This window comes from Solanum tuberosum, unplaced genomic scaffold (genome assembly GCF_000226075.1).
Source record: "Solanum tuberosum cultivar DM 1-3 516 R44 unplaced genomic scaffold, SolTub_3.0 scf00362, whole genome shotgun sequence".
NCBI classification, from domain to species: Eukaryota; Viridiplantae; Streptophyta; class Magnoliopsida; order Solanales; family Solanaceae; genus Solanum; species Solanum tuberosum.
In genome coordinates this window covers 77,093-90,565 of record NW_006239284.1, presented here as the reverse complement: position 1 = coordinate 90,565, position 13,473 = coordinate 77,093, and the positions used below count along the sequence as shown (strand labels likewise).

The 13,473-nt window shown below is 34.3% G+C and overlaps 1 protein-coding gene across 50 annotated transcripts in view; it reads left to right on the top strand.

Moving 5' to 3' along the window:
• LOC102584801 (serine/threonine-protein kinase TOR-like) overlaps nucleotides 1-12,376 on the top strand; it is a 32,993-nt gene extending 20,617 nt beyond the window's left edge. For 20 of the 50 annotated variants that reach the window (XR_001475325.1, XR_001475314.1, XR_001475296.1 and 17 more), the window contains 12 exons: nucleotides 43-1,263; nucleotides 3,881-4,099; nucleotides 4,186-4,240; nucleotides 4,316-4,383; nucleotides 4,462-4,536; nucleotides 4,889-5,005; nucleotides 6,068-6,599; nucleotides 6,718-6,904; nucleotides 9,112-9,280; nucleotides 9,365-9,569; nucleotides 9,644-9,977; nucleotides 10,062-11,080. Coding sequence is in view for 3 of the 50 variants with exons in the window: in XM_006361503.2 (XP_006361565.1) it covers nucleotides 9,099-9,569; nucleotides 9,644-9,910 (738 nt within the window). In the remaining 47 variants the exon portion in view is untranslated. Of the gene's footprint in view, nucleotides 1-42; nucleotides 1,264-2,304; nucleotides 2,482-3,880; nucleotides 4,100-4,185; nucleotides 4,241-4,315; nucleotides 4,384-4,461; nucleotides 4,537-4,888; nucleotides 5,006-6,067; nucleotides 6,600-6,717; nucleotides 6,905-8,686; nucleotides 9,570-9,643; nucleotides 9,978-10,061; nucleotides 11,081-11,279; nucleotides 11,566-11,928 lie in introns of those variants that run through there. The other 30 variants (XR_001475320.1, XR_001475300.1, XR_001475298.1 and 27 more) reach the window with 27 other exon arrangements.
• Nucleotides 12,377-13,473: the final 1,097 nt, after the last annotated feature.

The window sequence follows — 13,473 nt, the reverse complement described above, 5'->3', positions numbered from 1 at the left end:
TTTGTTCCCCCCCCCCCCCCCCCCCCCCTTAATCTGAAATAGATTCTATTCTCCATACGGCAAGATACATAAGCAGGATAAGAAGAAAATGTGATTCCGATGAAGTGAGTTTGCAGGAATTGGAGTAGGGTACAAGAAGGTAAGAAAGTAAAAGTCTTTTCCGATATATACAGCCTCCAGAGTTTTTTGATATTTTTGTATCCTTAGATTCTACTATACGATCAAAAGTAAGGTCTCATTTGTTTGCACTTACGGAAGGTCTTAATCTTATTCATTCAGATCTCATTAAATCTGTTTGCAAGGCCTGAATCTTAATCATTAAGTGCATTTGGTTTTCTTATTTTACACCACTTAATGGGTCTAAATGATTAATGTCATTAAGAATCTTTTTAAGAATTTGTACAAAGATGACAGTTCACCGCTACACCACCTACTTTCACCCATCACCCACAACCACCATTTCAGCCTAACCGCCATCATCATTCACCGCCATTAGCTATCAATATCACTCCACTTCTAATTATTAGCCACCACCACCTCCATCCACTATACTATATGATAGTACCCACAACCACTATTATCAGTCGACACCATCCGAAATTGGCATACACAATCACCATTGTTAATAATTACCACCATCAATGACGATATACAAATTTTAAAATATTTTATTGATATAATATTAGATCAATTTAGTATTTTATTTGAATTGTATTTATTATTTTTTGTACATTCTAATGTTGAAAAAAACAGTCTTAACTATTTAACATTATGATCTTAATGCAATATCTTAATATTCAAATGTGTATTTAGATTCAGATCTCTAAATGCTAATGTACATCTTAATATCCAGATGTGCATTCAGATTCAGACATTACCCTTATATATAAGCCAAGCCAACAAGGTGAAGTACCAACACAGCTCTACAATGTTGTACCAATAGCATTGAAAATAGTACCACTATATTGAGCCCTATTCACAGCTAAATAAACATGTGTCCTTCTACGTCCTGTTGTTTTCAATTAGTTCGCTTTGGTTCTTCTGTCAGTTCTTTTTATCTTTCCAGTCGTTTCTATTTTTCTATTTTTCATTCTCCCCATTCTCACTCTTGGTGGTGAAAGAGAAGAAGAGACTTAGAAATAGAGGTGTTACATTTTCGGAGAGGAAGAGAAAATTGATGGAAATTTTGAGAAGAGTGATTTAACTCCCGAGCTGCTGCATCAATTGGTGATGAAATTTTATATTTGACTACCGAAATTGGAGGTCAGTTTTCATTCTAATCATAAATTTATGAGGTTTTCCATCCAGTTTCTGGGTTTAATTATTTTTTTCATGAGATACTGATTTCTTATTTATTAAAGTCAAAATTATCTTTAACTTTTTACGTGTTGTTGGTTTGGGAATTGGGAAGGTTAACAGGAATCTCAATAGAAATCTTGTGAGTTCTTGAAGCTCTTTTGGAGACACGGGAGATCATTTCTACTTTGTCTCAATTTCTTAGGTTTAGATTAGGAAAAATTCAATGAGAATACAGAAAAGCTCTGTGAGCAAAATTCTCAAAAGTTAGTACTATATGACAGCCAATAGTCGTTTTCGACGATTTCCCTCCCCTGATAAGTCTTTTAGAGATTTTACAGCATTTTCCTTTTTGTGATTCATTATTTTCTATCTCTTACATATTCTCATCTTATTTAACTATTTTTTATCGATTAGATTTTGTTTTGTTCATTTGATTCTTAGTTAATATGTATTTCTCAATGTTAATGCGTTAACATCGAGATGCAACACATATATTGAGAATCTGGAGCCTAGCACACACGTTGTTCCTAATTGAGGAAAAACCAAAAGAAAAAGGGTATCAGAAAAGGAACATCTAGCCAAAGTGATGTAGACTTTGTAGCTGTACATTAATTAGGTATCGACCAATATCGAACATCTATTGCAATGTCTATTTTGATGAAGTAATCGATTTTATAGAAAGCACATCGAGAAGCTAAGATGCAATTTGATCAATATTGAACATCTACTGCAGATTTTTATATAGCTTTTAATTGGGTTGCAGCTCCTCTCGTGGTGTCATACAGATAGGAGTGTGTATGTGTGCTCTTAGTACATAACTTATATGAGCATTTGTTTGTGTGTTTGTGCTTGACTCAGTGGCTAGATTGCGCATGTACAGGTTTACCACTATAGATTGTATTTAATTCGTCAATATGCATAAATCCTATTTACCTACAAGCGTTGGAGTTCATCGACTGGTATCTAATTTTCAGTGTTATCTCTACATTTAAATTGCACTTGTAGAATAAATTGCATAAATTTTTTGATGTGATGATGGGGCAAAGACAAACAAAGACAAGCTATGAACACAAAAAGCTCAAGTATCTGAGCACCAGTGACGTAGAGAAGGAAGCAACATGTGTTGAATCTGAATCCATAGAAAAAATTCAACCATCCATGCCATCAAAAGAGTTGTAAAAGGTCAATCTACTTATGATTGTAAAATAAATGACTATACTTCGAACATTAAAGTTTTAATGAGCTCTGACTTTTGCAAAACATGAATACTGAAGAAAGCTTCCAATTCAGACGAACAAAGAGTGAGTAATATCTAAGAGATTGGCTTGGTTCGTTTACAATTAGAAAAGAAATCTCATGCCACCGGTTCATTATGTTCATTTCGTGACACATGCTCAATCTTTATATTTATGTGGACATCTTCTTTCAACTTTCACTTCTCCATGTTACTGCTACTTTGTTGCTGGAGTTTGGGGTTTCTCTTACATATCTCATGGACACTTCTCTAAGAGGTCTCAAGAGATTAGTGATGGGTGTCGTTTCATATATTTTCAGGGATTTAGATTAGTTTAGTTGCATAGAAGCAAGGGTTTTACCCTGTGCGCACCCAAACGGTAGCGGCTGTGGGGTTTCCTTGTCATAAAAAAATATATTCTCCAAGGCTTCATCAATTTTCATTATTTTACTACTGAATTCTGAGTATTCTAGAAAATGTCCGGTTTTCTTATGGCTATACTAGAAGTTTTTGCACAGTTTATCTCGCGTGTGCCTTGTTATTCTTCTTCTTCTTCTGGACATGCATATCAATAATTGTATTTGATTTTTTATTTTACACATCAATTTGGGCCAAGTATTTCTAATCATTAGTTATATCGCTATAGCATATATATTGAATGTGTGTGTCTGATATGGATTTATTATCCTTCGATCCAAGTAGCTCGCCTGAATGTATTCTTTTATACTTTTATTTTGCTTGATATCGTAAATGAAATAACCAAATTAGGACAGAGGGGAACATTTTCCAACCAAATATAAAGAGTAGAGTGTATTGTGTATTTTGCACAATACAAATATTGTGCTTGGCAGAGTATAACCAAAAGAAATCGACTCAAGGATTCATATATCATGATAAAACTACCATCTAAACATAATAATTGGGGCATTTAGAGGTGTTGAACCCTTTAATTCAGATTGTTCGGAGTACAAATATAAACACAATATGAGCTCTTCCTTGTCATAATATGTTTAGGTGCCACTACATCTCTTACTTATCTATTCAACAATAATATCTACTACTGGCTGCAATATGTATGGTTAACACTGGCCCAAAAGATTTAGTTTGGTTGTTTAGTTTCATAAAACAAACAACTGTCAATCGTACCTCCGGCATGACACACTCTAAATTTTAAAGGGTCAATCATGTGTAGAGCTCAATTTAAGATGAAATGTCATTTTAGAGTATATCTAAATTTAGTGTCTGAACATTGTCATCTTACGAATGAATATCTGCTATTTTTCTTGAACTAATTGGATATTCTATGTAATACGACTGATAAGTAATATTTTTCTCCAATGACCGCAGTACTTGAAATCGAGCTTCATGTTGCATCACGGGATAAACAACTACTTCAATCACAAACATCTAGCTAAAACAGCTATACATAGAGGCGTTGACTCTTGCAACATTCAGAAAATACATTGTCTTTGTCTGAAGTTGAGAGTCACGACAAAAACGAAAGTGTGCTTCCAAGTTCTGATCCTTTGTTAGCTAAATGAAAATCATAAGAAGTCAAATTTTCATGTAATGTTACTTCTGTATATATAGGTGTATTTCATTCATAAATTGATTTACTGCCATTTATATATTTCTCTACTACCATTTTGTAGTACATGCTTCCGCGGCTACAAAAACAATTGCTTACACCTCTTATCTTTGAATTAGGTGAGTCGGCAGAATTGAAAATTTCTTTTAATCTAATAAGTTTTATGTCTAAACATTACGTGTTTGAATACCAAGATCAACATCAAGTAGATGTGATGTAAGCAGAAAAGTTTTTTCCACCACACTGATTACTTCAAATAGAGGTATGTCTATCTTTGTTAGGCCAATATCACATTTAACTTAACTTATTTATAATAGTAATTATAGTTTACCATCTACAGGTAAAAAAAGGATTTGAAATCAATTAACAGAGTGGTAATCTTTTGCCAAAGAAAGACTCTGCACTCCGCAACAAGGTTAGTGAAATTTACATTCCATTTCTATTCGTCTAATCAAATAGACTACTTACTTCTTTTAAAGTTGATACAAATTCTTAATTTGAGGAATAGAAATGGTGGATGATTATGTTGCATAGTCGCGAATTGATCTTAGAAAATATTTTTGAATTTGCAGGTATGATTTAGCTCTAAAATTGTAAAGTTTAAAGATCACTGTCCTTGACATGAGTGTTGTAATAAAAAAAAATTCATATTGTAGGTGTTCTATGGTTAATAAAAACTTCTCCCCTCAAGTTTGCATGTTAGCTTATATATGTATATATGGTGATAATTAGTAAAAATAAGTTCTCTCTTCTTTCTTCTAAATAAGGAAAAAAACAAACAAAGACATGCTTTCAAGCTATACATTGGACAACATCTCCAGATTATCCACGTCTCTCATAGTGACTCCTACTCACCAGCAAGTTATTCCCATTGTGAAACATTTGTAAGTTTTACAAATATAATAAATTTCTCCTGGAAGCATTTACAAATATAAATATAGTCCTACTAAATATCTTATGGGGCAGGGTGTTTATAGCTAGGACTTCAAATCATATTATGGTCATCGTGGTAATAATCACATTATGATTGTGGTGTTTTCGCTATCCACTGCCTTGTAAACAAGTTGTTAGAAGGAAAAGCTGGTCAAAAAATAATTCATACATTTTCTTTGGCAAAACTTTGCTTTTGATGCTAGAGTGATTTTCTCTTTTAGGTTGCTAATCTTTCTATTGTGCCTTTTCCTTTTAGTTCTTTCACATTGCGGAGGAGTTTTTCTATACATTTCACATTACTGTTTTTTTGTTCTCCTGGACAAATTGAATTATCCATGTGGAAGCACATAAAGTGAATTTCAAATAATTTGCAAAATTTTTGTGTGCTCGAGTGTTCTGGATGTAATTAGCAGAAAAGGCGTACGAAAGACAAAAGCGTTTGAATGCACAGTGTGTCACCGATAGGCAATATTAGTGCCTTGGTATTATATTTTTTGCTTATAGATTTCCTTACAACAGAATATATCGCTATCATATGACTGAAGGCTCATTCACATTACGTTAAACAATGTCGATTCTATACTATATAACTTGGTATTACTTGTGGTTAATATGTTGTGAGTACTTGATCAACTTAATAGTATTACTTCTGTTGATATTTGATCAACTTTATATTACTTATGATTGAAACAAATACATTGATAAAGCAGATGAGAGATGGCTGAATAGTATGTCTTTCCTCACCATGATTGCAAGTGTACCTTTCAAATTGACCTAATTGATGGTAGTGGGTTGACATCAGCCTTAATTTCTTGAGGTTTGGCTGAAAAAAATGCTCTTCATGACAGCTGAACACATATTTGACACAACTTGCGTCAAAGCTATCCTTTATTTAAATGTACTAGTATAGTTTATATATATTTTAAATTTACTAATACTGCAAAGCTGTCCAACCAACTTTATTTGCACCATATATTTAATTGAGTCGAAGAAATGCCTATTTCCAATTTCAGAAGCAACTCCTTCCTGCTAACCATGTCCAAAGCATGTTGTCAGATAGATGCTTCCAAATTCAACTACGAAAGTCATACCGGAGGGACTCCTATGTCACAAACATAACCCTATCAGTTGTCTTACACAGAAAAGGAAGTCATCTTTCCACCAACAGTGGGAAAAGAAAGAGGGAAGGGGAACAACATCTTATTCTCTTCGTGAGAACTTCCGGATAGTAGAAGCATTCAGAACGGGCTCCGCATTCATTTCGTTGGCAGAAACGATCCATTCCATTCGGGGCTTCGGGGAACCAAAAAATTGGACTTGAGAATCAAGGATAGATAGACAAGAGATAGATAAACGATATATATATTTCTCACAAAAAAATTGTGAGATAAAGAGCAGATGATGAGAAAATAAAAAAAGTCAAGCCTCGAAGCACAAGTGAGATAGCGTTGGAACCATATGATGTTCTACTCGATTATTCAAGCTTTGGATTGAAAATTGAATCATCCACACCAGTAAAAGGGCTATAAAAGGTCGACTTCTTAGGTACGTACAACAAAGCTTAGATGGGATTGGATTTTTAAATTGAGACGATTGAAATATAATGTAACTCAAATTCTCTTTTCATATATTTTGACTTTCTCGGTATTGTCTATGATTGTAGGAAGTATCTTCCTTATTTTTGTTACTTTTGGTGACTGTTAAAGGAAACTTTTTAGTTGTTACTTTTGATGACTGCAAACAAAACTTTTTGGGATTATCATCTGGTACAACTACACTCAGTAAGGAGAACCATCACATGGAACTAACAAAGATGTTATTTAGCGTTTTTGCTGCTTGATTTAGCCCAGGTTGGTAGTTCGAACTCTTCAAGTTAATAAAATCTAGATTCTAGCAGTACATGTTTTTCAACTTGATATTCATTGAGTATTTATTAGCATTAGTGTTTGTTATTAACTATTGATCTAAAGGTAGCAAGTTGTTAGTGTCTGTTATGAAATTTTCATTGAGAATTTGTTAGCTATTAGTGTATGTTATTAAATATTGATCTAAAGGTAGTTCAAATTCATTAAGTTGATAAAATCTAGATTCTAGTAGCACGTGTTTTTCATCTTGGTATTCATTGAGTATTTGTTACTTTTTTGGGGGTAGAATGGCTTCTAAGAGGAGTAGTCCCTGTCATTCACTACAATTTTGGGTACATCCTTATTATGATTAATTTTCGTTTGGTACAAACTGCAGAGAAAGTTAATGGTATCTATGCCATAAGAATGACCCAAAAGTATGTTAGATGGTTACTTTTATCTTCACAGATGCTCAAAACGACTTACAAAGATAGTAACTTAAATTATCTAGAATTTCAGAAGGATATATGAATTGTGATATAACTGGTAACATCTTTTGAGTTATCTATTAATTTCTTTGTTTTCTTTTGGGTGGGATGGAGACATGATAGCTTCTGAGCTTCTTATTCATCCCAAAAAAGGACACCCTTATATAGCTTTTCGTGATCCTTTATTTTTTATAGCACCTTTTCTTTTTGTTGGTAATGAGAAGAAATAGAATGATTTTCAACTGTTTTCTTTATTAAGATGCATAGTTGACCTTTTGTCCCAGTTTATTAATCAATGGGTTTGTGAATGTGCTTACATCATATATAGGTATCTCTAGACTTGAGGACTACATTTTTTTGGCTTGACATTTTATTGTATCTTCATATTAGCTTACATACAACATGACTGGAGACAATATGTTTTCATACTCTATATTATCGTTAAGTACAAAGCTTTTCTGTTAAATGGGGTCATCTCTTTTATGTTTCTTTTCCAGCAATTCTTTCTTGCTGCATTGTTTCATAAGATTTTGTTATCTTCTTATAAAATGTATACACTTCTTTTATTTCCACCTTACTTGACAGATTGATACATATCTTTTCAAGGGACCTATTTGCTTCATATGATATAGCTTTTGCCTTTTTGAATTGTTGAAGAACGATTGCTAAACTAGGGGATCCACCTCCAGCACTGTTGAATTAGGATATGCTCATGATGTATTTGAAGATATGGATTGTTGTTGTATAATGACTATTAGAATGGTCTGTGAATAGGACTCTGGATTTTTCCCTTCTTTTTTTGAAGTCTGGTACTAGACTGGTATATATGTTATATTTCAAATTGGACTTGTGAATATTTCCTTGATAATTTATATACTACCTTTTTGTTCTTTTAGTGGATAGAACTAACTTTGCACTTGGTAGAATTGTTTGACAAGAAATTTATAGTGACCACCATAATGGAAAATTCCTATATGCCTTTGTTGATGGAAAAGAAAGACAATGTTTCCCTATGAAAGGTATTAAATACCTCTGCATCAATTCAGTTGCAATATATCGATACTGTTTATAGTTGTATATCTTCGTGCATCTATCGCTTTTAAGTGTAAAATGTTGGGCCCGTGCTCAAGCATGGGCCATGCCACTCTAGTCTTAATATTAATGAAACAAATGAGGTCGGCTAGAAGGTGGAGGATTTGTGGCTTAGGTCGCAGGTTCAAGCCCCACACCATGCAAAGCGAAGCCTGGTATTTAAGTAGAGAAGGGTAGAGGGGCGGGCCCATTATTCACCGAGTTTAGAAAGCTGTGATTGGTCCAAAGGCGGGTCACAGATGGATTTCTCGGTTATCAAAAAAAAAAAGAGGTCGGCTAGAATCATAGGTTTAAATAAACGAAGTGGATAACTTAAGCGGTCCGCTGATAAGGAAAAGCTTCCATTCCTCCAGACTTCTTGATCCAGCAGATGTACTTGCGGTACTGTTTCCAGTTCTTTTATTGGGAAATTATCTTTTCTGTGTTCATAATTTATAAAGAAGTTGTAAATAACTGAAAGGTTCTCTGTGAGTTGGAGCAGAATTTTCATGAACTGGTTCTTGTGCGGTGTTGCTCAAGGGTAACATATGTATTTTCTGTGTCGCAGCATTACAGATTTATGTTGTAGGTTCTTTCTGTAACATTTATATGCGTGAAGCAATAACCCTGACAGGTGAAATATGTTTCTCTCAGATTGCTCCCATAGAGGCAGACTCTCACTTGAGGCTCTAGCATGTGTCGGACATATTGCTAAAGCAATGGGACCAACCATGGAGCCTCATGTTCGTGGTCTCTTGGATCCTATGTTTTCTACTAGGTTTTCCGTAACACTGGTTGATTCGTTAGAGTTACTATCTGAAAGGTTCTCTAAGTTTGAGCAGAACTTTCATGAACTGGTTCTTTTGTGTGGTGTTGCTCTATGTAACATATGTATTTTCTGTCTCAGCATTCCACCTTTGTTGCTGACCATTCACAATCGGTTGTTTGAATGTATCTCAGCAATCCTTTCAAGATCTCATCATCCAATGTCAAGACAATCAGTTGCTTTGAGTCGAGGGCATCTTGCTACAATTACCCCCCAAGTACCAGTACTGAGTGGTTCTGTGCTAGTTCAACTTACTTTGCAAACTCTTGCTCGTTTTAATTTCAAGGTTTGTTGTCTATATTTTTGTGCACTTTATTTCCCTTCTTGACAGTTAAGTTTGATAGTGGATTTGGGTTACAGGGGCATGATCTTCTTGAGTTTGCAAGGGAGTCTGTTGTTATATATTTAGAAGATGAGAATGGAGCTACACAGAAGGATGTTGCGTTGTGTTGCTGCAAACTCATAGCAAATTCTTTTTTGGTGATGTCTTCTACGCAATTTAGTCCTTGTATAATCAATCACGCAAATGGAAAGCAACGTCGACTAGTTGAAAGAAGTAACTTGTTATTGCGTGGAATTGGGAGTCACAAATGGCAAGGATACCGAACTCAGTTGCAAATTCTTTAGAGATCAACCTCTCGTTACTCCTTGGATCATCAGACCCTGATGAAAATTACTTGTCCTTCATGGTTAAGTATGGTTCTTTCCTTTTCGTTGAGCTGATTATCTTTTAGTGGATCAAAATACTAACTCAATCTGATGATGTGGTTTGTTGTAGAAATGCTTTTTCGGTGTTCGAGAATGCGGTAATCTTAAAATATTCAGAGACAAAAGGCGCCTTGACTCACATAATCAGGACATGTGCTACCAATTACCAAATACCACTATGCTGCACAATCATGTGTTTCAATTTTGCATCTGGTTCAAAAATATGATTTTGCAGTTTCCCATTTGGCTGATACAGTTGCTTTGGGTTGAAAAGAAGTATGCTGATGGTAGCATGGGTTCTTCTCTTATCAGAGAGATAGGAAGGACAGCCCCCGAAAGATTATGTGATGGATACAATAGGGGCCGAAAAGGTTGGGCGCTTTCTTGTAGAGTTTGCTGATAGATTGCGTAAGTTGGTCTCAACTAATATTGGCATATTAATCCCACATTTTGGAGTTGAATCTTATTAGATGAGAAATGTTCTTGTTGGGATGTTGGGTAAGTTGGTCGTGAAGGCTTTTGATGATAGTGAAGTTAAAGTGAGTTCTAAATCGATTCGTCTCTGAACCACACAGGCCATGTTGGAAATCTTGTTTGTAGGGATGTGTCAGCCTATGCAAGGAGTCGAGTGCTTCAGGTGTGGGCTAAATTATGTGAAGAGTATTCAGTTTCATTTGGCACGTGTAATATGTGAGGTTGCAGAAGTAGCGGTTGGGAGGTCAGAGGAAAAGAGTGCAATTGTCAGAAAATCAACACTGAATTTACTTATTATGATGTTGTTGTTGTAACCACCGGTGCCGGAAATATCAATGCTCTCAATAGAGTTCTTGTCCACTTGTGCACCAGAGGCAATCCTAAGGTTCTTTGATTTCTTCTCTTTCAAGAAAAAAAAATTGTTGGAAATTGTGGAGTTGGAACAGTTCAGGGAATCTTTATGTTCTTTAGTCATTTGTTGAATTGGTGAGGAAGTGGAGTCATACATGATTTTTCATTTTGTTAGGATACAAGACTGTTCAAGATTTTAGTTCTTGGTACATCCTGAATTCTTCTCTTGAATTTTTTATTTTTATAAAGAGTTCTTTTTCTTGATTTTCTTTCCTCAATTTTAACAGGAAGTTTTGGATAGAGTTATTTGAAACAACTCATCTTAAGTTATTTTCTTGATTTTTTTTTATAAAGATTTCTTTTCTTGATTTTCCTTCCTCAATTTAACAGGAAGTCTTGGATACAGTTGTCTGAAACATTCCTCGTGAGTTCTTTTCTTGATTTTCCTTCCTCGATTTTACAGGAAGTCAAAAGAGATTGAAATAGAAAGAAAGCAAAATGATGCACTTTACTTTTGGGCACATTTATTTTTATTTGGATTTTTGTGGAAAAGGCGAACAGATATACTCCTAAAGTCTTTCTTTTGTATAGCCTTAGAAGGAAAGCAAGGTGGATCGGAGGACGACTACTTTTATCTAACACAATTTTTATTACTAGTGTGGGTTCCTTTATGTTTTTGTTATAATCGAGTTTGATATCATGACATATAGAAGTGACTGTTCACTGTTTTGTATACAAGATTCCTCTTATATGCCTCTTGTTAATTATGCTTATTTACTTTCCCCTCCATCAATCAAGAGAGATGGATAGGTCGTGGTTTTAAATTTATATCAATCATGTTAGTGAACTTTATAGTTTGAATAATTATGTGAATACCAAGTTTTGTTTGTGTTTTCAATCACTTTTCCCGTTTTATTTTCTATTTAAGGGTTAGCATAGCAGTCTTTTGACGTAGGTTTCTGTCTTAATCATATAACATTTTGTTTTGGCCAAATGTTGTTGTTTGAGTTGAATGCTACTGGATGCTCTCTCCCTCTTCCTCTTTCTAGTTTTCCAAGTTCCCTCTTCAAAAGTTCCAATTACTAGAAATCTTATTTTATTCTCTCTGGTAGGATGGGGCTGCATTGACTTTGAGGCGGCTTGTAGATAAAGAAGCTTGTGATCTTAGTGGAGAAGATTTTGCTCGTTTTATGGATCATCTATATGAACGCATTACCACATTTCTTGATAGTAATGAAGTTTCTGAAAATCTAGGAGCGTTGAGGGCTATTGACGAGCTAATAGATGTCATCATCAGCGAAAATGCATCAAAAGTGGCAAAATTCTCCAATTACACGCTCGTTACTTTGAAACAAAGCGTGATCCTGAAATCTCGATCATTGCTTGTAAAGTTCTTGGTCACCTAGCTACATCTGGTGCAATGACTGCAGATTGATCAATAATTGTTGCAGCCTGCAAGGAACAAGCTGTTAACAATGATATCATATTCTTGATCAATAATAAAAGAATAAATTACTTAAGTACACACCATTATTTATCATAATTCTCAATTTTTCCCTATCATTTCAGAATAATACAAAAATGCCTACTTTTCACTACTTTTCACCCAAAATCCAAACCATTCGGATACATTATTCCTCTCCACTCCAAACAAACGTTCCACACTCCTACATTCACTCCTTCATCTCTCCCTATTTTCACTCACACAATCAAATCAATTATCTCATTTTCCTAATTTGAATTTCAAAAAGTTTCTCTCTAGTCAACCAATTTCAAATCTGAAAATTGGTAGTCTCATCTTCTTCAATTTGTTGTTCTGCGTCTTTTTATTTTTCATAGATTTTGTCTGATACCTTTACGCTTAACTTTTCCTTTCAAAACTTAAAAAAAAATCAAATTGATTTCGATTCTTAATGTGAATCTCCAAGACGATTCAGAATTTCTCACAATTAAGTAACTTCTTTTTTGGTTTGTATTTTTTTGAGTTAACCTTGTCATGGTTCCTCTTCACCCATTATTATTTTCAACCTCTTCTTGCTCCATCATCTTCGTTGTACCACAATATCCAAACGATGGGTGTGTATTTTTTTGTGAGATCAAATGAGTAGATCGAAGACATTTCTTTCCTTCTTTTATACCCCTCTCTTCTTAGTTGCTCCTCTTTCTAGGGATCTAACGGTCGTAGACCACCTTCTTGTGACTATGTTGAAGAATTCTTTCCCCCCTTTGAGTTCTCGAGTGAAAGGGTCACTATGTTTATGGGTGGGTGTTTCAATTTGTGTATATATTTTTTTATGCCTAACACGATGGGTGAGTGAGTGTTTCAACTTATTTATGTATTTTTTTATAGTTTTTTTTTAGATCTGGATGTATTTTTTGTGTTTTTGGTGAAATTTTTGTGTATTTGTTCATTTTTAGATATTTGTATCAGTATATTTAGGGGTATCGTTTCACTGTTGTACTTCTTGTATCAATGTAATCAAATGTATTTATTTGCTGATATACTTTTGTATCAATAAATTCAACTTATACATTTATATAAGATATTCAAATATATCAGCTCATTTAGTATCTATTTCTTCCCCTGTTGTTAGTTTCTTTAAATTTGATACATTATTGTTAAAGATCTAAGTATCATATTATTATGTATCTTGTTT